General features: G+C 40.5%; 1 protein-coding gene across 1 annotated transcript in view; it reads left to right on the top strand.

Moving 5' to 3' along the window:
• Positions 1-2,733: 2,733 nt before the first annotated feature.
• The window catches only part of si:dkey-251i10.3 (uncharacterized protein LOC553498 homolog), a 31,608-nt gene continuing 7,204 nt past the window's right edge, over positions 2,734-27,137 (top strand). Inside the window, exons 1-11 of the mRNA XM_048230627.1 lie at positions 2,734-3,088; positions 3,259-3,355; positions 6,805-6,875; positions 9,508-9,572; positions 10,216-10,373; positions 18,896-19,051; positions 23,650-23,769; positions 23,955-24,049; positions 25,970-26,093; positions 26,333-26,410; positions 26,650-26,915. Of these exons, the coding sequence (XP_048086584.1) occupies positions 3,045-3,088; positions 3,259-3,355; positions 6,805-6,875; positions 9,508-9,572; positions 10,216-10,373; positions 18,896-19,051; positions 23,650-23,769; positions 23,955-24,049; positions 25,970-26,093; positions 26,333-26,410; positions 26,650-26,915 (1,274 nt within the window). The 5' untranslated portion in view covers positions 2,734-3,044. The remainder of the gene's footprint in view (positions 3,089-3,258; positions 3,356-6,804; positions 6,876-9,507; positions 9,573-10,215; positions 10,374-18,895; positions 19,052-23,649; positions 23,770-23,954; positions 24,050-25,969; positions 26,094-26,332; positions 26,411-26,649; positions 26,916-27,137) is intronic.

The following is a 27,137-nucleotide window of genomic DNA, read 5'->3' on the forward strand; positions in this document are numbered from 1 at the left end:
AAACGTGATCTTCAGAGGCTAGCCGGGAGGAGCTACAACAGAGGGCAGCTCATCCCGGACAGACAGGCTACAGTCTGCCTGACGTGACTCGCAGGAGATATCGCAGAATTTTATTTGCAATAAATACAGCAGAACTTTCATTCTTACTCATTAAAATGAGCATGATGACTGACGAAATAAATTCTTATGATGTAGTTTAAATAAAAACCACTGTCATACAGTTAACAGGCCTGCATTGTAGCACATAAATTTAATATCAAGTGTTTTCCCTATATGTGTGTATCTATTTAGCCAACAGCAGAAAATAACAGAATATCCAAACGTTTTCAGTAGGCAAGCCTACCATTGTTGCAGAAATCCCATATAAGAAGGTATCCCTTCAATTTCTGTTCATTTTCGCATATTCCAACATAAGGAAGCAGCATGAGACACCCGTCAAAATCGTCATGAGGAGATTCCTCCCAAATGGCCCTATCATGTCTTTGAACTGACGTCATGAGGGCGTGTTTCAGCTCGTGCAGATCGTGGAAGGCAGAGCCCGTTTACGGAGAGCCGGATCACTCCCTATTAACTCCATTGTACCTGCAATCTGTTGCAGTTCTGCTAGGCGTGATCACGAATAAGTGCAAAAACAATGGGGGTCTATGGAGCTAGACGGCTAAATTTGTCTCTTTCACCTGGTTGTCGTTGAGAAATTGAAGATTTGATTGTGGTTTCTGCAAGCTCAATATGGATTATAGGTCAAAAGTTGAATGAACGAGTAGTCACGTCCTTTCGATTTTTTTACAGGTTGGGTCGTTGTTGCCCACAACCAGGGGGTCAAGAGCGTGCAGATTATCTTCGGCATGTTGGCATACGGCATTTTCAAATATGGTGCTGCATGGAGCATTTGGAACCAGCTCCATGCACGAAAATCTGTGTTGGGCACAAGCTCTCATGCGCGTACATGTTGGTGGGCGGTTACCTATCCGGTGGCTACAGCCAAACGTTATTCAGTGCGTATTTCTTGAGGAGCCTATGAGAAGACGCGTACATATTATGGTTGTTTATCCATCATATGACAAATAAAGAAAATTGTATTGATCTTGTTTTAGTTGTTGTTTGTCCCAACAAACATAACCTAAACATGATTAAAGACAATAAATTACACAACAGCTGCATAAAGACCTTGTCTCGTTACACCATGGGTCTCCAACACGTTGCTCTCAACCTATAGCCGCCCCCTTTGGAGCTTGCCAGAGGCTGAAGCACTAGGCTACTACATTTAAACACAATTATTGCCGTGAGGCATTCCAGCCTACGAATTTAATAAAAAGTAAACCATGCATAATTTAAAAAAAAACTCAATTTAGGCTACTTCACTATGCACTAAGGTTTCCATTAGAGCATAGCACACGTTCAATGAATGAAGGAAAGGCCTTGTCTCGCAATAAACAGCTGGAAATTCCAACACTTTTTCAACTACACGAAACTTTACAGTGATCATCAAATACCCTCTAGATTTAAATGCCCATTAGTCTCAACATTTAACTATATAATAAAAGTCAAAAAGTAAATTAAATCCCATACCAAAATCAAAAATCGTCTGTGTTTGATAGCCTGGTATGCCGCTCCAAACAAAACGCATGTCTCAATAACATACAATGTAAGAAATAAAGGTCTGCCTCGAATAAGCCTACCTCAAATAAATACCTGTACTTTGCAGCGTAAGTAAATAGCAGACCCCGGACATAATTTAGGATTTACGGAAAGTATGCAATCATACAATGTTGGACGCCTGGCGATGCTCTGACCGTCTACTGTGCCTCTGACACCGCTGCCTCATTTGGATGGTAACTCCACAGGTGAGCGCGAAGATTAGATGGGCGGGACTTAGTCACTCTCTCCAGTTATATACCTCCATGGCCCACAACACACTAGCTTTCTGCTAATGAATGACGTCATTGACACATTTGAAAGACTTTTTAGAACAAATAAGTGACTCAAAAAATACAAGAGCTACAAGAGGGGACAGAGAAAATACACACCGCTGAGTATTATATTTTTTGAGTCACTTATTTGTTCTAAAAAAGCCTTTCAAATCGTCAATGACGCCATTCATTAGCAGAAAACTTAATGTTAATGGGTAACAACGACTCAACCTGTAAGAAATCGAAAGTACTGTTCATTCAACTTTGACCTATAATCCATAGTGAGCTTGCAGAAACCACAATCAAATCTTCGATTTTTCAACGACAACCAGGTGAAAGAGACAAATTTAGCCGTCTAGCTCCATAGACCCCCATTGTTTTTGCACTTATTCGTGATCGCCCCTAGCGGAACTGCAACAGATTGCAGGTACAATGGAGTTAATAGGGAGTGATCCGGCTCTCCGTAAACGGGCTCTGGCAACCGCAAGATCTGTCTGACTCCCGCGATATTTTAAGGTCATGTGACATGGTGACACGGTGGTAAGTCCCTCCCCGGTTGACAGAAGTCGGACAGGATTTCTAACCAGTAACAGAGCCCGTCTACGGAGTGCATTGTACCGAATTTTGGTTGCAGTTCCACCAGAGTTCCACTGGGTGTAATCGCCATGAGTGCAGAATGAATGGGAGTCAATGGAGCTAGACGGCTAAATTTGTCTCTTTCACCTGATTGTCGTTGACAAATCTCAGATTTGATTGTAGTTTGTATAAATTCAACATAGGTTATAGGTCAAAAGTTAAATGAACGAGTACTTATGTCCTTTTGATTTCTTACAGGTTGGGTCGTTGTTGCCCATAACACAGCAGTCAACAGCAGTCGAAATATATAACTTCCGGTTTAGTTTGCAACGTCATAATTTCACGCCGGAACTAGAGGAAAACACAGCATGGCAGCGTCGGTGCTTCGTGTAGTCAACTGAATGAATACATGTTAAAGTTTATAACCTTGAAAGGAATGAACTTAAAGAACCCTTGGACTTAGGGTGTTAATTTCTCCGCAACCACATTCAAATCAGAGAGGACAGTGATCGGAAGAGGTGCTACAGTTGTGAAGTTTACTTGCACACGTGTTCTACCATGGTCAAAGACAAGAAGAAATCCGTAAAATTCGACTTGCCTAGGTTTGAGACTTAAAGATATTGTAAATATGGTATTTAGATAATTACATTGTTAACGATACCAATTGTTATGGAAAATTAGCCAGAATACCATTATTTCTGGCAATTGCTGTTGTGGGCTAGATCTGGCTGTTTTGGGGATTACGCCAAATATTTTATTCATCTTTTTCCAGCAAAACCACCACTAGTAGGACGATGGACGAAGAATTGGAAAGCGACGAAGATTTCCTCCCAGACAACGAGAATATCATCAGTGCAAGTGAGGATGAGGTAAGTTAGGAAATGTCTTTATTTAACTTGCATACCTAACTGGCTGTCAGTCAGTCTGACTGGTAGTGATGTTACGGTTGATACCGAGGCTCAGAAGCGTGTGTCGAGAACGTCAAGCCATTCCCAGGAAAGCCCTGTATCCCTGGCTTGAGTTGTATTGGTAATTTGACGTCAGGCGTGACGTTCGAGGCCTCGTTTGGCTCCACTGCTTCGAGTTGTGGTTCACTTTAGGCAGGACGCTTCGACTATTAAGAAGCCCCATACTCGAATACGTAGTCTACTCGCGGGTAGTTGTCAGTTGTTGGTTGGTTGTAGATTATCTGATAAAGCTGACTTTGAGATTAATTTAAAATACTACCCAGTTACCAAAGCACTTTCACTGCCCTCTATTCTTCAAACACACTCAGTTACAAAAGCACTTTGCTCTTTTCTGTGTCATTTTACCCAACGTTGACCTACAATTTAATATAGATTTTTTTCTCTGAAAGAAGGCTGATTGTAGGATAGGACACTGGGTAAGGGGTTGGACTAGACATCGTGCGACATGGGTTCGATCCTTACTACCTCGAGATAATATATTTTCGCGGATCACCTTCTACTTCATTTGTTACAACTAAATATTTCACTGTAAGTAAGTTGCTCTTTGGGGCACTGGGCAAGGCGTTAGGTTAGGGATCTCGCAACCTGAGTTCGATCCTTATCTCGATTTTCATGAATTTTCACAGATCGCCTATTGACCTCTCCAGAATAAGTCCCGCCTCCGTAACTTCCGTATCCATCCAACTTCCCGGCGTGGTATCATACCGGTAAAACATCTGTGGGTAGCGAAGTTGAAAAAGCTGGTGGGCATATTGGCCTACACACTTCTGCCATCTAGTTTCCACTGGATCTTTTTTATTGTCGGTGCCGTTTAAGTAGTATACTATAGACTATACTACTTAAACGGCACCGAAAATGAAAAAAATCCAGTGGAAACTAGATGGCAGAAGTGTGTAGGCCAATCTGCCCAGCAGCTTTTTCTACTTTGTCACCTACAGAGTTTGACAGGTACGATCTTTCAAAACGCCATGTTATTTCCCATAGACATTTGACAACCGAAGGTTGGATGGATACGGAAGTTAGGAGGCGGGACTTATTCTGGAGAGGTCTATAGCTACTACTTTGTTAGGCTACAAAGAGAGGAAATATTTCAATACGGGAATCGCTTGTATTCCCCAATGCCTGTACTTATGAATGTATCAAGCATTTGCAGACTAAATGGCGCTTTTTGTATTGCTCTTGTGTTTGGAATTTGTATTAGTGTTGTAATTTTATTGACCAGTAGGTGTCCTAGGGTGCATTCGAAGCCTCGAGAAATGAACCACTTTTTAAAGGGACACCAGGCAAGCCTGATAGCCTGGCGAGCCAGACCCACATTAAAATGTAGGGTCTGGGCACTCACCGTTCGCAGTGCTCAGTCCGAGGGGCGGGATAATCAGTTGTATTTCAAATTCCCTCTGGACGCAATAGGATATTTGTTTTCAAGTAGCAGGGAATTCAAGCCAAACCGTTGCAACTCTGCCATCAATCGTTATGTTAAGCCCACCAAACGACTCTATACACGATTTCAATGCCTGATTAAGTTTCGATTTCTGGAGCTCACAAGCCAACGGAGAGTTGCTAGACTAGCCCTGGCAGCAAATTTAATTTGCTGCCGCTAGGGGCGCGTCTAGATTTCTAGGCTACAAGCCGGATGCTTTTTCTCTACGAAACTCCCCCTCGCTCGGTCTGAAGCTCTTTTCCTTTTCTTTGCGTCTTCCGTCAAGGGTTTTCGCTGCTTCTTCGCCGGCTTTGCCATTATACACATGTTTGCAACAATCTCTAGCGTTTCGTTAGCCTGCTTCTGTGCTGTAAACTGATCATGCATCGGTCGGCGGGTAGGATATACCGAACTTGCAAGTGGGATATTCTTTCTACAGGCAGTAGGGGCGGGCGAGAGAGCCTTCATTCGCCCCGTAATGAGTCATTTAACCATATACCGACTTACGAAGATGATTAATTAACACAAAAACGTTGCCTGGTGTCCCTTTAACACATTTAGCTGGAAAGCTTCAAGGTTTCAAGAAGCTTCATCTCGCCATCACTACTGACTGGCTCTCTCCCTTGCTCTCGTTAAACGGGATTTGATTTCTAGCAGAAACCAGTCATAACCAAGAGTTTAAAGAAAAATTGGAGGGTTTGACGAGTATAGTTTAGTGTCAACGTGGGCAGTAGAGGTATTGTGGTGTGTTTGAGGGTGTGCAGAGACCAGTGAAATAGAAAGACACGTCTGTGTATAAAAAAAGTGAAAGCATCAGCCTATGAGGTTGTTTTTTTGTTTTTTTTTACATTTGTGTGTCTGAGGTCTTTGCTCTGGTTGTGTGGGTCTGCCGTTGTCAGGTGTGTCATTTGGCTGACACTTTTGTCCAAACAGTGTACCTTGAAAACAATCAAGGTACAGTGTGAATAAGAAACAGGATAGAGAAGAATGTCAAGATAACTGTGTTTGGTTGCTTAGTGGTGTTAGGAGAGGAGGTACTCATGGAAGAGCTGTGTCGTCAAGAGGGTTTTGAAGAGAGAGGGACGCCTCTGCCCTGGGAACTGGTAGTGCGTTCTGCCATATGGGTGGTTGGTTGGTCAGAGAGTTAGGGTTAATCCCTGGGGTGGTGGTAGCGTAGTGGTTAAGGAGCTGGGCTAGCATGCAGTAGGCAGAAAAGTTGTGGGTTCAATTCCCGGCTTCCACTGCCGTGCCCCTAAGCAAGGCACTTAACCCCGAGTCACTCTGGGGACAATGTAACAATGCCCGTGTTATATAATTGGCATAATGTAAGTGGCTTTGGATAAAGCATCTGCTAAATAAATAAATCTAAATATAACCCAAGGTCAGAGGGTTACATTTTAACATTTTACATTGGTTGCACTGGTGCGCCTAACTTTTTCATTTAGATGCACGGCACATAATTAAGGTGCACCCAACGTTTTTTGTAGCACTGCATTAATCAGTCAGGATCAGAGCTACCAGAGACAGAGTACGGGCAGGTCTTCACAGAACAGGTGTGATTCTTGGACTCTGGGGGCACATAAAATGTATATAAATTGCTTTTATCATAATACAACAGAAGAAACATTACTATTGTCAGAAGGAAGAAAACACAAAATGAGAGAGTTGTGCAGATATCACTGTTATTAGGCTGCTATTGCATGTAATGTCAACAACAACTTTTTGACACAGTGCCTTCATTTCTGCTACACCCCCCCCCCCCCCCTTTATTAGTGGTCACTCAGTGTATACTTTTTACTCTTTTTTTTCTTCTCTGAAATGTTAGAATTGCTAACAGCTAGTGGAGGACACACAGATAGATACATGTTTACGTTTTGTGTGTTGTGACCTGGTGCTTAGTGTGGTAACCGGGGTGTTTGTTTGTCCACAGGATGCCAGCGGTGACGAGCGCAAACATACCAAACTCCTGGAGGCCATCAGTTCCCTGGGTGGCAAGAGGAGGTGAGTGCTCGCCATGGCAACCACCTCTACACTGTCTGGTTTATATCATAGCATAGTGTTATGCATTACTCCAAAAAGACGGTCACATACCCCTCACCATATATCTCACGATTGGCATGGGGTACTTTCCATAAGATCATCTCTCAATGCAAATCAAATCAGCTATTAGGCTAACTGAAATGAAACCATGCCAATGTAGCACTTGTGTCACTGTGACCATAATAATTACGCTACTAGACCAGTTCTAGGTTCGTTGAGTGGTGTATATTATAGAGATGAGACATGAACGTTTATATAAATAAGTCTGCAGTTTACTGAACAAGAATAAAATAGGTCAGTTAGTAGGGTAGATAGAATTCAATAATATCAATATAAATGGTTCAATGAATATTAGCTTATCAAAGAATATATCAATAAATATTTACAGTACAAGATGTAGGTCAATAAATGGATCAATAAATAATTACAGTACAAGATGTAGGTCAATAAATAGATCAATAAATATTTACAGTACGAGATATAAGTCAATAAATATTTACAGTAAGAGATGTGTAATAAATACTTTCAAATCCTTTAAGTTTAATCTTTTCTTGTTTAAGTAAGTTTAAATGGGTTTAAATATGGGTTTATTCTGGTTAGTTTTTCTTTTTAGACCGGTCTTTTCAATTCTAAATAGCTTTTTAGAACAGTTGCTTTAGCTATTTTTGAGCTATTTGTTTCTAGTTTTCTTTTGAGTTATAACTCTTCTTTCTTTAGGGTAACAGGTAAGTATTTTTAGTGTCCTTAAGTTAGTGTGATTGTTTCACTTTACAGAATCTAACTCTTTCTTTAAGGTATAATGGAAATATTTTAAATGTTTCTTTGTGCAATTGCTTCACTTTTCAGTTTCACTTTAACAGGAAAACATAAAAGAAAAAATACAACACATTAACCAATCCACATTCATACATTCACCCATTGACAATCTATTCAGTATCTTTAAATAACTGTGTTGCAACACTTGAAATAATTTCAGTTCAGTGGATCCGTCCAATTTGATTTGTTCAAAAGGTCAGTCAATATCCAGTGTGAATAAAAGAATAGCTCAGTTCAATTTGTTCAGGTCAAACCGTTTACGAATGCGGTGTTTCAGTCCTTGCCGTTAGATTTCCTTGGGTAGGCTCGCCATCTAGTGTCCACTTGAAATATCTCAGTTCGTATGCTGTCTCGCAATACGCTGAATCATCAAGGGTCCGATCCGTCGTCAAGCAAAAAAAAAAAAACCTGGCCAAAACTGTCTTCAAAACCACCGCTAAGATGTTACTGAGTTGATTCTTGATGAACAATATTAGAGATTTATTAGAGATTTACTTGGAACTTAATTCAAGGTGTCTGGATTTCTGTGTCTATCGTATTGATTTTCCGTTAGCGTCTGCTGTTTGTGTTCAAAACTAGCTCGTGCATAGTCTAGCTGGGACAGGGTCTTAAAGGGGCAGTGATATTAAATTAAATGGATGGTTCAAACATCATTGAAAGCATTGAAACTATTACAAAAACAATATTTTAAAACGTTTTGTGGGTTCTAATAAATGTATACATAAATAACTTAATGTCTTATTTATATATTTATTGCTCTTTATTCATATAAATATTTATATTATATTTATATCACTAAGTTTATTTATGGTTCTATTTGAGCATGTATTGCTATTTATTCATATAAATATTTATATTATTTATATCACTAAAGTTATTTACGGTTCTATTTGAACTGTGGGTTACATCAATCTCTAGATATGGTGAAGGGCATGTGATTATGTGGGGCTATTTTAATTCCAAAGGAAACTTTATCAGGATGCATAGTATCCTAGATCCATGAAATAACTGGCCTTATAAAAATCTGCCTGCCTCTATGGGAATTCAACATAGTATGTATACTTATAAGCCCCTGTATTTAAAGGAAGAACATTTATTTATTTACGATACATTATTCATTCACAAAGAAAATTGGTGTTCTTAAAGGTTTTTTTCCTAATTTCTTAAATTAAGGCATTACGATCAATTTCCAAAAGATGATTTTTTTATTCCTCTTTTTAGTCAATTTTAGCATGTGTATGTACAGGGTATGTAAACTTATGAGCACAACTGTATCTGCATTGTATGGTGATGCAATGATTAGCATGACTGTACAACAGTACAGGCTTTAATGCAAGTTCTCAGGTTTGTTTACCACATGAAGCTTTTACAGGCATAGCTTATTACCTTGATAATTTCTGTTGTTCTAGAGACTTTAGAATTCTTAGTTATACTCTTTAATGAAAGATAAAGTGTCATACTAGTTAGTTATACTCTTTAATGAAAGATAAAGTGTCATGTACATTTAGGAGCCTGTTCAGTGACGGTAACCATAGGCCAGTGGGCTACATTAAGTCTAATGCAAGCCAATTAAGATGGCCTAATCCAGACTACTAATGATTTAAAAACGGTTCATGTGTTGTAGATCGCTCATGAATGTCAAATCAACTGTGTGCTAGTCTACGAAGTCAAGATTAGCCTATTAAATGACAAAATTGAAGCCATTACATTTCAGGTAATAATATTTCACAAACACTTCGGCGGAACAATGAAAAGTGTTTTTGTTTGTTGCTTTCAGGAAGAAGTTGGCGGAGAGGTCAGAGGCCAGCCTGCAGGTGTCCGAGTTTGCCGTGAACGCCGAAGGTGGGCGCAGGGAGACATCTCTTCTCTTTTCTATTTTCACTTGAACCCTTCATTGGGCTGATTTAAGGGGATGTGGGGAGGGAAGGTTTGGCATGTGACAGTGCTGTAAAGTGAGGATGCTGTCTAAAAGCATAACATGAATACTTTTGACTTGTTAAATATCATTAGAACAGAGAATGAGTAAGTGTGTCAGAGAACGGGAAGAAACTAGCGTATCCACCATGAATCACATGACTAAACTGACCCTAAAGCGAAAAGAAATCACATGACTAAACTGGCTTTAAAGCGACCAGGAATCACATGACTAAATCGACTCTAAATCCACCAAAGAACAGCCTACCTGCCAAGTACCTTCGAAAACTGGTCCAAGTTCACCTATAGGCAAATTGATGCTGTTTAGATGCTGTTTTTGTTATTTCGTCAGATAGCACGAACCATGTTCATCAACCTTTTTTCCATGACCAAGACAAGGCGACACTGACATTATTAACACTAACAGTCATATCAACATGCAATATTGTACCCAATGTTAGATTTAATTGTCTTAATTGTGACATTTGACTGTAATTGTAGCTCTTGTTAATCTTGACCTGTAGTTTGTTGAGATGAGTAAATTATGACCTGTGCAACCCTTCCCTGTTAGGCGCTGGGGAGAAGGTGGTTCTCTCCGATCTGCTCAGTTCTGCTACAGAAGCATCTAGAACTGATGGAAGCCTGACAAAAACTCAGAAACAGCTGAAGAACCTGGAGAAACTTCATGCTACTCTAGAACTCCCCCTGAGCCACCAGCAGACAGAAAAGGTAGTTATTGTCTGTCTGTCATTTTTTCTGACTGTCTATACTTAGGGTTGCAAAATTCCGGGAATTTTCCAAGTTGGAAACTTTCCATGGGAATTAACGGGAATAAACGGGAATTAATGGGAATAAACTGGGAATTTTTAATATGGCAAGTTAGTCTATAACAGGGAACTTAAATGTATTGTTCAAAACCCTATCTTGCAGTCTAATATTAGTTAAAACAACCTGATTTAATGCAATTTAAGTCGAATTTCTACTGAAACTCGAAACTCTACATGCACACAGCAATCGGCATAGGCTGCTAGACATAAAAGAAACCTAAGGTGCGTTTATATGCATGGGGGAAAAATGTTCCAACCAATCAGATTTTGTTGTTGAGTGGTGTGGTGTATCTTGGGCAGTTCAGTGTTGCTAGTTTAGCACTCTAGTAAACCATAGGCAGAGAATGGGATTCCCGCAGCATGCTAGCTAGCTTTGTATGTTAGGCTAAGCAAAAATACGAACATACAAATCATGTTGCTTATTACGAAACAAAATGTTAATGTTTGTATATGAAACAGTTTGTATGAATTACCCAAAATTCCCGTAAATTCCCATAATTTCCTTTAATTCCATGATGGTTTCCAATTTGGAATATTTCCAAAATTCCCCAGCTTAACTTCCCATGGTAAGTTTCCGGAAAGTTTCCAGAAATTTTCCGCCCCTTTGCAACCCTATCTATACTTATCTATTTCTGTCTATCTGTTTGTCTGTCTATATCTGTCTGTTAGTTTGTCTGTCTATATTTATCTATTCATCTATTTGCCAGTTTTTCTGTCTGTCTATGTTTATCTATTTATCTGTCTGTTAGTTTGTCTGTGTATATCTGTCTGTCTGTCTGTCTATTTATCTTTTTTTTTTTTTTTTTTTTTTGCTTTTAAAGGAGTTTAACAGTCGTTGAAAAACATTGTCACAAGTCCCCTTAATAAAATCCCTCCCACCCATAGAACCAATCATGCCAACATTTTCAACACTGAGTATAGCAAGACAATAACAAAGAAAAAGAAACTATAATCATTAAAACAATTATAACATTAATTAAATTAATAATAAATTAAATAACATAAACAATATAAATTATACAAAAATAAAAACAAAATTATAAAGATAATACCGTTGTACAATAAAACAAAACAAATTGAATAAATAAATTGAATAAACAATCAGGAATTACAGCAGTAAGACCTTGCTTTTCCATAGGCGCTGTGTATTATTCAGGAGGAAGCGTTTGTAGCCTATCAAAATAGGTCAACAGAGGGTCCCAGGTTTTATGAAATTTCTTGTTAGAGTGTCCCTTAAGAAAGTACTTTATCTTTTCCAGCTTTAAAAACATCATAAGGTCTGACAGCCACACAGAAACTTTTGGAGGAGTAACTGATTTCCATTCTAATAATATCCTTCTGCATGCTATAAGAGTTGCAAAGGCTATAACACTCTCTTTTCTACTAGGTATCATCACATCTGCTCCCTCTACCCCAAATATAGCAGATGCAGGGTTGGGTTGTAGGTGCAAACCAAACGCTTCATTTAAAATGTCAAATATTGACGTCCAGTAGTCAGTCAGTTTGGGACAGGCCCAGAACATGTGGGCTAGATCCCCCTTGGCTATCTTGCAACGATCACAAGTATCATCCAAGGTACTGTACATTTGGGCTAGTTTCACCTTACTAAAATGCATCCGATGAAACACTTTAAACTGAATTAGATTGAGACGTGCACAAGGAGAGGTTCCATTAATCCAACTCTGCGCTCTATCCCAGATGATGTCTGATATGTCAATACCAAGTTCTGCTTGCCATGTGGTTTTGATATTGTTTGTCGTTGGATTTTCAGATGACATAATGACTTTATAAATGTTGGAAATGTGACTACCCCAAGTTACAGGCCTTTCAAGTATGTCCTCCATCACTGACCTTTCAGGAATTTGAGGGAATGATGGAACCAAAGTTTGAACAAAATGGCGAATTTGAAGGTATCGAAAGAAATTAGATTTAGAAATAGAGAACCTATCCGAAAAGTCTGCGAAATTAGGGAAAACTTTATCTATGAATAAATCCTTACAAGTAGTTAGACCATTGTGTCTCCACTGTCTGAAAGAGTTATCTAATTCTGCAGGGGGAAACAGATGATTTTCACTGATTGGACTGTATATGGACATTTCAGTCAGCTTAAATGTCTGCCTGAATTGTATCCATATTCTCAAAGTAGAAACCACCACTGGACTACAGGAGAAACGGGTTGGAAAGAGAGGTAGTTTTGAGGTGATTAGGGCAAGAAGCGGTGACTGTTTGCAGCTTTTCCCTTCCGCAGCACACCAACCCGTTTTAGGGGCTTGAAACCAGTAAATGATTTTTTGAAGGTTTGCTGCCCAATAATAGCGCATTAGGTTGGGAAGAGCAAGACCACCCTCAGCTCTTGGCCTTTCCAGAAATGCCCTACGTAGTCTAGGGATCTTTCCCTCCCAAAGAAAATGTGACAGTCTCTCATTTATTGAACGAAAAAATGACTTGGGGAGAAAAATAGGCAAGTTTTGAAATAGGTATAGGAATCTAGGCAGTATGTTCATTTTAATACAATTAACTCTTCCTGCTAAGCTTAAACATAAAGAATTCCAGCGTTGAAGGTCCAGTTTCAATTTCTCAAAAATAGGGGAGAAGTTTGCGTTAAATAAGTCAGAAAAAGAGGGGGTCACATTAATGCCTATATACTTAAATCCAGACATGTGGACTCGAGTCACATGACTTGGACTCGAGTCAGACTCGAGTCATGATTTTAATGACTTCAGACTTGACTTGATAAATTTCGGCATGACTTGCGACTCGACTTGGACTTGAATACTATTCACTCGAGACTTGACTCGGACTTTGCCTCTTTGACTTGTGACGACTTGACATGTCTCGAGTCAAAAACTAAATTTCCTGATCGTGGACCAGTCACCCCAGAGATGCTTTCACTCCGCGACTAAAAAAAAAAAAATAGCAGAGACAAGCGGCCAGTCCAGAGCACAGTTCAGTGCTGCCGCTACCCCCACATGCGTTACGCACTGTGTGTAGGGCACCAAGAGACAGAGAAACGACCAACATTTAGCTAATAACTAGTAGCTTTACTGCAAACTGATTTGCACTCTTGTTAAAGAATGTTTACAATGTCAAAATGCACCAACAGCATGTTACATAAAGATGATACTTTTCGAGTCCTCTCCATTAAGATCCAACTTGAACTTATGCTAGCCTACTCCATTTAATTGAGAACCCCATCTAAGCACGCACGAGAGGGAGAGAAAACGAGTGGCAGGTTCCAGCTGGCTTGTCATTGTTGATGATGATTGATATTTTCTTTTAAATATAAGAAACGTATAAAAGGAAATCATGAAGGCAACAAATACGAGATTAGGGGAAATTATGGATTTATCCGGTTCTCACTACTGTTATAAACTATGAGATCCAGGTGACTATGACATAGGCTGCACTCACTGTGATTTGGAAAGTGGACAAGAATATGAAGAGTTGTCTTTGCCTTTGTTTAATGGAAATGGTGAGTCTTGAAGTAGGCCTATTCAATAATTTGTTTACATGAAGCACATTGATATGCCGATTGAAACGCATTCCACTCAGCTAGCTAGGTGGCTACTGGCTACCAGGCTCATAATTCACATTTAATTGCAAACAGAAAATGTCAAGCAAGCATCATGTCATACATGCATCTATTTCCAAAAGAATGAAAGCTGTTTGTGCCAACTTAATATAATGCTTATCATTGTTAATATTGTGCTATTCATGTGGCACAAACAATGTTTGAGTTTGTGGACTAGCCATAGGAATGGAGCTGGTAAAAAAAAGATCATTATGAGAATGTGTGGACAGTGGCACACAATGGGCTTAAAGTGACAGTGCACCATTTACAAATGAGATAAACAGCATCACATGTGTAGTATTTCTTAAGAAATGAATACTTTAAAACAAAATTACTGTGTCATTATTATCTTTTAAATAATATAAAAGTGTTGACCTTGGCTTCCCTTATGAGTCGCCACTGGCAGACAGCCTAATAAATTGTTTGCAGGCAAATCTGTGGCCTAGCGCAGTGAAATGCCATCAGTCAAATTATTACTCATCCTTACAGTGGGCTCCGAAATTTGGAAAAACAATATTTTTATTTGTCATGTAGCTATCCGTTTTGTACAGATTACTCAGGTATGCACATGTGTATATTGTATGCGCGTGCATATATCGTAAAAGATTTCAAGACAGAAACATTGAACATATTTTAATCTGTATTTATAAAAACAAATTCTGTGGATTAGATGGAAGTGTTAAAATTATGATCGATAGTCTAATAATGACATTATTAAGTGAAGAGTACCTGATGACTTGTTCAGGACTTGAAAAAGATTGGGACTTGGACTTGGACTCGACTTGGCTTTGATGAGACTTGGACTTGGACTCGACTTGCCCTTCTCTGTATTTACTTGGGACTTGACTTGGACTTGAGTGCTAAGACTTGGGACTTACTTGTGACTTGCCAAACAGTGACTTGGTCCCACCTCTGCTTAAATCCTGTTTTTGAAATACAAAATGGCAAGTCTGCCTCAAGGATTGATGATGCCTTCTTATTTATGGGGAAATAAATGCTTTTTGAGTAATTGATTTTGTATCCAGAAAAACCACTGAAATTGTTTAGAATATTAAGAATCACAGGTGTACATACCAGGGGGTCTGCTACATAAATTAAAAGATCATCAGCATACAAAGAAACTTTGAATTCCATCCCCATTCTATATATCCCTTGTATTGAAGTTGTAGATCTGAGTTTTATTGCCAATGGTTCTATTGCGATGATGAACAACAATGGACTGAGAGGACAGCCTTGGCGTGTTCCTCTACCTAAAGGGAAGTATTCTGATCGCAGTGAATTTGTGATTACAGCAGCTTTTGGAGAGGAGTATAATAATTGAACCCAAGAAATGAACTTTGGACCAAAGCCAAATTTCTGTAAAACTGAGAACAGATACCCCCATTCCACCCTATCAAAGGCCTTCTCCGCATCCAGGGACAACACCACCTCTGGTGTGCCCCTGGACGCAGGTGAATGTACTATATTTAAGAGTTTACGTATGTTCACAAAAGAGTGGCGGCCTCTGACAAAGCCTGTTTGGTCTTCTGATATTATATCACAAATTATAGTATTAATTCTGGAAGCCAAGACTTTTGAAAGTATCTTGACATCCGTGTTGAGCAGAGATATTGGTCGATAAGAGCCACATTCAGTAGCATCTTTACCAGGTTTCAACAAGACCGTAATTAGGGCTTCAGTGAGGCTTTGTGGCAAGCATGATTGTTCAAGAGAGTGATTTAAACATGTTTAACAATAAAGGAATAAGTTTAGAGGCAAATTTTTTGTAGAACTCCACCGGATAGCCATCAGGCCCCGGTGTTTTCCCACTCTGCATATCAGTTATTGCGCTTTTAATTTCTTTCGCTTCTAGTGGTTTTTCCAAATTTTCCATATCATCTTGAGGGACTGATGGAATATCCATGTTTGCTAAGAATTCTGCCATATGAGAGGTGTCTTGGGGATACTCTGAAGAATATAGGTTAAAATAGTAATCTCTAAATGTCTTGTTAATTTCTTGAGGGTTTATAGTCAGTTCTTGTTGATTTTTTCTGATAGTTGAAATATGTTTGGATGCAGTTCTACTCTTTAATTGGTGAGCCAAAAGCCGACCTGCCTTCTCCCCATTTTCGTAGAAAAAGGCACGTGATCGCAATAAATGTTGTTCTGTTTTTTCTGTAGACAGCAATTCATATTGCGATTTCAAGTTCAATTTTTCTTTGTATAATTCAGGAGTAGGTGTTAGAGAGTATTGCTGGTCAGTCTTCTGAATACTGTTTAATAATGTGTCTTTTGTTTGTTTTCGCTGTTTACTTCTTGAGGCCATAAATGATATTATGTGTCCTCTTAGAACAGCCTTCAATGTCTCCCAGAGTATAGATGGGGATGTTGAGTCTGACTGGTTAGTTAAAAGAAAGTCATCAATTGTTTTGGATATGTATTCACAGAGGTTATCATCTGAAAGTAACGCTGCATTTAGTTTCCAAGTTGGTTTGGTAGAATAATTGAGGGCAAAGTTTACTTCAAGAATGAGAGGTGCATGATCAGACTCAACTATGGCAGAGTATTGTACAGTGTTTACAGCAGAAAGCTATTCTAGAGTAAGTTTGATGAACATGTGAAAAGCAAGAGAATTCCTTTTTTCCAGGATTAAAGAATCTCCACGGGTCAGTGCACCCAATGTGGTTCATAATATTGGATAAGTCCATAGACATCTTTGACACAGGAGTTGTTTTGGGGTTGGAGCGGTCCAAAGTACTATCTATTACACAGTTCATATCTCCTCCAAATATTAAAGAATGTGTATTTAAATTAGGAAGTGAGGTCAAAATCTTTTTGAAAAAATCAGGGTTGTCCCAATTTGGTGCATACACACTCACCAATACCACAGGCATTTGAAAAAGGTGACCTGCTACTATAATATAGCGCCCTTGGGAGTCTGAAATTTTTTTTGAAGCAGTAAATAACACTCTCTTATGTATCACTATGGCTGCTCCTCTTACCCGGCTGTTGAAATCTGAGTGATAAACTTGTCCTACCCATGTTTTTCTAAGCAAATGGTGATCCTGTGAACGAAGGTGAGTTTCCTGCAAAAATGCTACATCAGCATTCAGTCTTTTCAAGTGGGTAAATACTCTAGCTCTTTTCACCGGCCCATTCATATCTCTGACGTTCCAACTAATGAATCTTACAGACCCTCCTGACATATTCCTACTTTCCATTATGTTCCAGTGACTATATAGGCTGTATCATGTGTGAGAGAACGCAACGTAATCAGCAAAGTCTGCCACATAACCATATATGTTGAGATATCAGCTGTAGTTCCTGAGATAGCATTTAGTAAAATAGAAAAAACCGTACTAATACTAGTAATGATGATAAAGTAAAATAAAAACTAAACATTCTTGGCATACCCCCATTACCCCTATTTAAGAACCAGAAACAACAAAAACTAGGTTCATCCACAGAACAAAGATGAACCGCAGTCCCCCTACTCTTAAATTCCCAGTAAAGCATTCACACTTTTTGGCCCATACGGCCCCCCATATGCAAAATAAGAACACGCATGTACTGTAGGCATCTCCCCACCTGCTGAAGTTAACAAGTTTCTCTTAATTGAGTTACATCATAATTCCGATTACTCTTTCACTGGCCTGGTTAAGTTTAATAGTCCACTACTCCGTCTTTTTTATTAATAATAAATGGGAAAAATTCAGCTTAACCCTCCTCCATCTGCTGGCTACCTTGTCCATGTCCCTCCAAAGGCGGTTGGTTCGTTGCAATCTGGCTGTCATAAAACTGTTGAGCCTCTTGGGGTTAGAGAAGTTGAATGTTTTGTCGCCAAAATTCACTCGGAGTTGCGCTGGGTAGCGCAGCCTGAACCACACCTTCTTCTGATATAGCAGCCGTTTAACATCCTTGAACTCCGCCCGTCTCTTTGCGAGTGCTCTGGTCAAGTCAGGGTAAATCCGTAGGCTGATTCCTCTGAACTGCACGTCATGTGCTCTTGCAAAATTCAAAGCCTTTTCTTTTTCCTGAAATTTGTGAAAGCACACGATGAAAGGGCGAGGTGGGCCTTTCTCAGAGGGCTTATCGCCAAGTGAGCGGTGGGCCCGCTCCAGTTCTGGCGGTTTATCAAAGATGCCTGGCATGGCTTCCAATAGCATCTCAGATACAAAGTTCACCAGTGACTGTCCCTTCTCGCTGTCCTCTGGGACGTTTAATATCCGCAGATTGGCCCTTCGTGATCGATTTTCAAGGTCCTCTAGTCGGTCGAGGAGCATCGCGTTTTGTTCCTCAAGATGTTGTATCTTTTTCTCTGCTACAGTCAGAGCTTCGAAGTTATCCCCAGCCAACGTTTCAGTGGTAGTCAGTCGTGACTGGAAATCACTTACAGTCTCTGTTAAAGCAGTCACCGATGATTGGAGAGGGACGATGGCTTCTTTAATTAAAATCGCGATGTCCTCGTTCAAGGAGGCTCGTTGTTTGCCGAATTCGGCGACAAGTTGGGTCATAGAAACGGTCTCTGAATCTTTAGGAGAGCTAACGGTGCCTGCCATGCCGGCGAGTTTTCCCGCTGGAGTTTTCGACGAAGCAGCTCTTGTACTTGTAGCCATGTTGTCAGTGAAAAATCGGAGTTAAATGTGATATAAAACAATAATTGCAACAAATGATAAACAATTAGGTGGAGATAAGCCCCGACCCGCGTTATTTCAAGGTCATTGAAAAGATTTTCGGGGAGCTCCGCATTCCTGCTGCCTATCCTCTCATGGCTAAACCCGGACCTGTCTATTTATCTATCGGTGCTATGTCTTCATCTGCCTGGTTGGCTGTGGGTGTTATCTGTGTGTGTCTCCTCTGTCGTCCCCTCGCAGATCCAACGTGAGGCGGCCTTTCAGAAGGCCTCGAAGGAGGTGTCGCGCTGGGAGAGTACCATCATCCTCCAGCAGAGGGCAGAGCAGCTTGTCTTCCCCCTCAACCAGCAGCCCAATAGGCCCAGACGCATGGAGCAGGTTGTCACCAGCTGGAAGGTACACACACACACACACACACACGGATATACAAACACACACTCACACACGGATATACAAACAAACACACACTCACACAAACACACACTCTTACACATGCACACGCAGACACATATGCACACAGACGCACAAACACACCTACACATCCCACTGGAATTGACCTGTCGCTAAGCCCCGCCCCCCATTGTTACCGTGTGAAAACAAACAAACAAAACAAACAAACCAGACTTGATTAGAAATACATTGTGGACAATGGCAGCTGACAGTATATGAAAACAGGCTTTGAGGACATTTTGATCGATAAGAGGATTTACTTTCCTCCAGAAGCTATCAAAAGGGACTTAATTATGCTATGGAGGGGTGTATTCAAAACTTTAGAATACATACAAGGTGACAAGCAGTTGTGGCGAGTAGCCGTGCAAATCACCATGCAAAAACCACTGACGTTAATGCTAGCTAGCTAGCTAGTGGAAGATTGATACTAAGATATGTTAGGTTACGTTAATATTTGATGTAGTATGAATATAGTAGTTGGTTAATGACAGGGATGCAAATAGCGCGCCTTTTGGCGGATGCCGCCTTTTTCACGGCTGTCTGGGGGACTTGTGTGAATCGTGCAGATCCGACGAGTTTTTCTTTGGGGGGGGGGTTGAAGTGTCTGATTATAATTTCATCAAAGTTAATTCTGTATTAAAATGACTACATAAACACATAGCCTACCGTTACAGTCCATGAAACATAGGAAGTGTAAGACAACACTAAATCAAAAAGCTGCGCACGTAAAAATCCCATTTGCTGCGCACCATTATCCTACTGCTACAAGGCTGCACTTCACTGCACTCACTGCAAGGATTTAAAGTTACATCTATCAGTCCGGGATCCAGTAATTTTGTGTCGCGCCTGGTCTTTTTTGCAAGAAAGGTAAGGTTAACCATATTTGATGACTTCTAATCACATAATTTATACCATTTGCATTGTGTAATGTTTAGGTTGTCCTAATGTGTCATTACAGTCTTTACAATAACTATGCCAGGTTAGTGCTAGTTATACAACAATTGGGTTCTATGGAACTATTTATTTGTTTCTGATTGGCCGAGAGACGTTCCATGAGTTGGAATATCCCTGGACATTTCAACTCAGACTTTGCACAGCTAATAATAAATCACTCCGCGATACAATGCGAAGATTTGACACAATGTTCTCATCCCAGCTCTCCACTATTTCAAGCAATGGGTTACTCCTTAGCAAACCATAACGAAACAGTGCTTCACCACATCTGTGGATTAAGCCACACAGTCAGCTCAATGTAAGTAAGATAAACGAGGATGCTAATTTTTCTTAGCATTGCCAGCATTGTGTATAATATGATTGTCACTTGGAGGAGACTAACGTTAGCATAATTAGCTAACCGCTGCTAACGTGCTAGCATCGTCATGTCAGGCTGTGCACAGTAATATAACATTTATTCACCATAAATTAATAAAGTTGAGTGGTTCTGCAATGTAGACAATGTTTCCGCGACAACATTGCACTCGTGATCGTGGGATTGGTCATGGATATTCACACGGCCGAACAACACCCGTGGGAATATCCATGACCAACTCCACTCTCACTCGTGCTATATTGCTTAAGGCGAGACACGGCAGGTGAAAACATCGTTTTTTCATGCACTGGTCAATTTCGAGATTTTGAGCTAGTATGTTACCTTAGCATGTATTCTATCACACTACTACAACAAAAATGTCCGATTTACACATTTAGGTGTTTATTTCATTATATTGTGTCTACTCACTTCCTGTATATTTCTCCTAAATTCAGCAAAGTTAGCATTCTAACCTTTGCATGCACTCCTCACGACCGTGGTCCAAAACATAACATGTGTACTACCGCTGGCAAGCTCTGTTTTTCCTGCATCACGCTATGTGATCCATATATGGACACTTCCTTTGTATCAGTAACCAATCGCGAAAGTTCAAAGGCGAAGTCTAGGCTGAGAACGGAATCTCATTGGCTGTCTTTCAAGGCTGTTTTTTTCAATGAGTTTCCGCCACACTCTGAGCTCAAAAACTCCACTTCAGAAGCACGTACATACACCAAACATTCTAGACGTTATGCCTAACTATATTTCTCAAGATTTCTACAGAGGGGTTTGTTGATATATTATTCCTAGCCTGACTTACATGACATTTTATGCCTAAAAACATGGAAAAAGCTATTTTTTGGGGCTAGTGACATCATTTTCTGATTTACAGGATAACAAAAGTAGATATTCATAAATCCCTCTGTAAATGTTTTCCCATCTAATATCTGAACACAATGAAAACATAATTTTGAACTTGGCTGTATCCAATGCTCAGGTTTCGTGCCTTAAAATGTATGCAAATTAGCGCATATTTAATTAGATAATGCCTAATTTGCATATGTAAACATTAAATTACAGCAAACTTGTAATACATTTTTTTCTCATATTAATGTAAGTAATCAACTGGGGAAGTTTCATAGTGATATCTGCTTGTTAAAAATTTTACCCTATTCACCTGTAGTGTCTCGCCTTAAGTAGCACACTAGCGCTACATTTTACATGACTAGCAAAAATACAGTTGGATTTTTTAACCTTGTTTGTTGCGTCAGTCAGTTTAGTTCAGTTCCGGACAGACTAGCAGTATTTTGACCTGTAATATTTTAGTAGCAGCCTAACGTTATATCCAACTCTACCCCCTTTCCAACGTTTAGCCTAATGGTAACATACTTGTTTAGACTAGCAGCTTGTTGACGTCTAGTAGCCTAATGAGCCGCTGGTCTAGGCCTTTTCGTAAATGCAACCCCAAGTGACGAACTGACTTATTTTCAATGACACCTACAACATAAGGGCGAGAAACTGATGTGTGGGCTTATCCTAACAGACAGACCGCACTACTGTTGATACATTTTAACTGTACATTTTCGTGCAGAATAACGCTTATTTTGGGGCATTGAGAAAGGGGCAAAGTGAAGTGAACTATTTTGCACTCTGTTATGACACTGTCAGGTCTAGGGTAACACTATGGCTAATATATGCAACTTTTCATTTACAGAATGAGAGAATTTGATGAGAGTGAGGCACTAACAGTTAAGAAAGTGGATGAGGGTTGTAAAACAAATTGGAACTGGTCTTGGTTACAGGTTGAAACAGAGATTGAGGTCAAGACAGCCAAACACAAATTCAAAATGTCAGACTTTTTCAAAAAAATTGAAAAAAAGGGACATGCCAAATATACTTTCTGCATGAAAGAGATTAATTATGCTAACAAGGGAGTGCATGCTCTGTTGAATCACTGCCAGAGTGCTATACACACAGAGAGAGTGGCTACCATCATATCTACCCAGTGTGGCCCAGCTCCTCTGTCAAGACAAGCCAGCTACCAGCCAAAGTCAGGCCCCAGCAGACAGAATAAGGGAAGGAACTGGGACAGTGTATTTTCATATAAAGAACATTTTTGTGACAAACATTTTTTTGTCTATTTGTTTATTTTCTTTAAAGTTCTCAAGAAACTTGAGGGTGGTATGAAGGAGTGTATTGTGTATGTGAGCAATTTCATCTTTCTAAATCTCAATATTATGATCACAACAAGTATGGGCAAATTATTAATTACATTTTCACGTGCGGTAACTTGTTGCAGGGCAACCACATAACCGGTTCCATGTCTACCGATTGGATGATTAATGATCAGTAAAGTTCTCAAGAAACTTGAAACTTTAATGACCTATCAAATGTCGGCGACTTAAGTGTGTGATTAGATAAATAGGCACTGGCAGATGCAATAGGTACATAGATATCTTTGCGTGTTAGCACAAGCAGTAGCCTGTAGGCCAATAAAGGCAAGGGTGTTTGCCACTTACATTTCTGACGTCTGATACTTCAAACTGCTGCAAGTGCATCAAGAAAGGTCCTGCCTTAGACCATGTTAATGGCCAATTGTAGACTAAGATTTGGGGGTGGCCAATCGAATCTCAAGGGTGGCCTGTGCCACCCGGAGCCACCCCTCTGACTCCGCCCCTGCAGAGGTGGTGGCAAAATGTAATTATATGATATTTCCTGTGGGGGCGTGGGCTTCGATAATCTCACTCCTTTTTGACCATACCTCTGTTTGCATCCCTGTAATGAGCATTTTCATCTTGGGATTTAACAGGGAACCTGTGCCCACGTTATTGGCTTAGTAGCCTACATTACGTTGAGCTGTTGCAAACACGAGAGACTATCAGTATTACACGTCCCCTATGCAAAACGTTTGACCATGGTTATCGTTTTTTTGAGTTAATAAACTCCATAAATAACCATTAATTTGTCATTTTATGCCTGCTCCCTGTTGTTTCCTATGGAGTTATCCGAGCTGATGTCCGAGTCCCATTGAAGCTGGACTGTCATTGGCTCATCAGCGTTCTAAGGGTGGCGCTTAGCGACGGGTCAATTGGTGTTTTTGAGTGATTAATTGGTGTATTGATTGATGTTTTCATTGATCAGACACACTGCTAGAGCAGGAGGTTATTTTTGATTGATTGATTTTGATTAATTCATTGATTGATTGATTGATTGATTGATTAATGTGTGCATTGCTCAGACTCAGACTCCGCTGGAGCAGGAGGTGTTTGCTGTGCTTCACGCCCACCGGCAGCCAACCCTTGACCCCGTGTTGACCCCTGTGGAAGAGGCGCAGCTGCAGGCCATGAGTTTGGAAGAGGTGAAGGGGGCTTGTGTGTCTGTGTGTGTGTGTGTATGTCTGTATGTGTGCGTGAGTGTGTGTGTGTGTAAATGTTTGACTTTCTGTTTGCTGCTGCTGTTGTTGTTTAATGATGGTGATTGTTGTTGTTTTAATGATGATTGTTGTTGTTGTTGTTTAATGGTTGCTGTTGTTGTGGTCCCCAGGCCCAGCTGCGACGTGCGGAGCTGCAGAAGGCTCGAGCGCTGCAATCCTACTACGAGTCCAAAGCCAAGAGAGAGCGCAAGATCAAGAGCAAGAAGTGAGCTCCGCAGAGGTCAAAGATCAACCAGAGTACAGTTCAGTTCAGGGACAGGGAGACCTGCTAACCCTAAAGATATCAGGGACAGGGAGACCTGCTAACCTTAAAGATATCAGGGACAGGGAGACCTGCTAACCCTAAAGATATTAGGGAGAGGAAGACCAGTGGGGTATACTACGAAGCAAGTTAGACATATCTAGGCTATCTAGACATATCGAAGTTACACAAAGACTTAACTCAGGGTATAAGTTAAAGGTTGTATCAGCAATCAATGTGATCATTTATGTTTGGGCCTTTTTTGGGCCTGAATCGCTGATACAACCTTTAAGTGATACTACGATAGCAGTTATGTGATCTATTTGTAAAACTAGGCTTTCAGCTCATCTGTGCGCGTTCTCTGTGTTGGGATGATGTTGGCCAATTGTGAAACGTGGAGACGCACAAGATCGCCTATTAAAAACGATTTCTTCCGTGTTTATGAGCGATAGCGTAATCTAGACTGCGGCCATTTTTAGTGTTTAGCCTATAACATCAAACAAATCGATTGTCAACAGATGTTGTATGGTATGCACATTCATAGTGGCATATTTGCATGCACAACACTGTTAAAGCGCCTGCGAGATCCAAAATGTTTGGAGAGGCAGAGCTCCACCTGTAAGATATTCAAGATAATTGATTGGTCAGTAGGCGGTAGTTTTACACTAATTGAGCTATATCTTGGCACATAATCTGTTCCCGACCAGGTTTGGTTGGCAGCATAAGACACCATGGTGATACAGCGACGCTAAAACAGCCACTTTCGTGTCACCGCATACCCTGGCTTAGAGCACAACATATCTTGCTAACCCATTTATCGAGATTCGTAGGATAGCCTACTGCTAATCTTAAAGATATTAGGGAAAGGAAGACCTGCTAACCCTAAAGATATCAAGGAGAGATTTAAAATTCAAACAAATCTGGAATAGTGTAGACATGGATGTATAAAATATTCAGGGTAGGGTGTATGAAATACACCCTACACATACACAATCACTTACTTTCAATTTAAACCTTTTTGTCAAGCAAGCAGGCTAGTTGAATAGTCTACTTCACAACTAGCTGTTGTCAAATTGTTAGGGAAGACATTTTGTGATTAAAACATCACTGTTAAAAATGAGCAACAATAAACAAATGTTGAATGCTATTTCTTGTCAGAAATAATCTGTACAGCAAAAACGAATGTTGGTGGTTATTTAAACTATATAGCTGGTGTTTTAACAGCTGCAAGAAATAGAGGCGTCATGGCCCATGGTTTGTAAATTATTTTCATAAAACTCCAAGTTGCCCTATCATGACTTCACTCTCCAAACTCTTCACTGCACTGTAGCCAATTAACTGACAGTATGACAGTATAGGCTATTTATTTTCTGTACAATAAACACATTTATTTTTTCAACTTTTGCAATATTAAGCACTTGGCTACGTAACGCAAATCTGCAGGAGGGAGAATGCACGTACGCAGCGATTACACAATGAAAGAATGGTAGCCAATTCACGAACTCAAGACTTCAATGCTCTGCACTTTCTGACATCTTGCATGTAAGTCAACTTTCAGCAGTGACGCTGTGCCCAACAGTGCGACTCCTGTTGCAGCGCGCTCACTCGCAAAGCAGACCGCCGCGTGTTTTTCCACATTCGAATATTCATTTTCACCTTCGAAATTCTGTTCTGTAAAACTATTCAAATATATATTCAAATTTAGAATATTCGTTGCCCTACTTCTTAGTCCATCCATTGGCCATCTACTCGGTGCTGCCTGTGTTTTTGCTGAGTGACCAGAAGCCGAGGCCTTTAGTGTGCATATGTTTTTAATGACCACATATTCATTATTGTCTATTGGTGCTTCAGTGCTAATATGTGTGTGTGTGTGTGTGATGTCAGATACCATAAGGTGCAGCAGAAGGCGAAGAGGAAAGCCTTCCTGAAGCAGTTTGAGGAGATGTGCAAGAGTGACCCCGAGAGGGCCATGGAGGAACTGCAGAAAATGGAGAAAAACAGGATCGAGGTGAGAAACGGGAGAGAACATTAAGAGACGAGATGAATAAAGGTGTGTTTTTTGTGTGTGTGTGTGATGATGATGCAGATAACTGATAACTGTTTACAAGACTGCTTGTGGTGGGTTTTTTTTTGGTTTGCATTTAGTTTTTTAGTTTATTTCACTGTTATTTGTTGAACAGGACATTTATGTCCGCCCGTCTCTTTTTCTCTCTGTCTCTCTCGCTTTCTATCTCTTTCTCCCTGCAGGAGAGGATGTCTCTGAAGCATCAGAACAGTGGGAAATGGGCCAAGTCCAAAGCAATCATGGCCAAATATGACCTTGGGGTGAGTGTGTGTGTATGGGGGGTGGGGTTTGGAGGTGTGTGTATGTGTTAAAGATCTATGTGTGTCTGTTAATGGTGTGTGTATGTGTGTGTGTGGTTGGGGGTTGAGTGTGTGTTAACCATGTGTATGTTAACGGTGTGTGTGGGTGGGTGGGGGTTAACAGTGTGTGTATTAAAGGTGTGTGTGTGTGTATAAGGGGTGTGTTTGTGTGTGTGTTAATTGTGTGTGTGTGTTCTCAGGCTCGTCAGGACATGCAAGAACAGCTCGAACTCAACCGCCAACTCACCCACAAGCCCCTCCCCTCCACTGAACTCCACGGTGACAGTGACCACGACGATGACAACAACGACCCCACTCTGACCAATGATGACCAGACACTGCCCGACATCGCTAACGATGCATCGGCCAATCAGAAGGAGGGGGCAAACCCCTGGATGAAGATGACTGCTGTCATGCCAACAGCAATGGAGGCAGAACCAAAGAGCATCGTGGTCACGACCGACAGGTAGGGTCAGTGCCAACCGTTTAGGATGAGGACAAACGGTTAGGGTCAGTACCGACAGGTAGGGTCTGGTAGGATCAGTACCAAAAGGTAGGGAAGGAACAACAGGCAGGAACAGATGAGGTGATGACGGACAGGTAGGATGAAGACGAACAGATAGGGTGCGGACAGACAGGTAGGATCGGACAGGTAGGATTCTATCCGTCAAAAGAGGATTGCGTGCCA

This window comes from Alosa alosa, chromosome 2 (assembly GCF_017589495.1).
Source record: "Alosa alosa isolate M-15738 ecotype Scorff River chromosome 2, AALO_Geno_1.1, whole genome shotgun sequence".
Lineage (NCBI taxonomy): Eukaryota > Metazoa > Chordata > Actinopteri > Clupeiformes > Clupeidae > Alosa > Alosa alosa.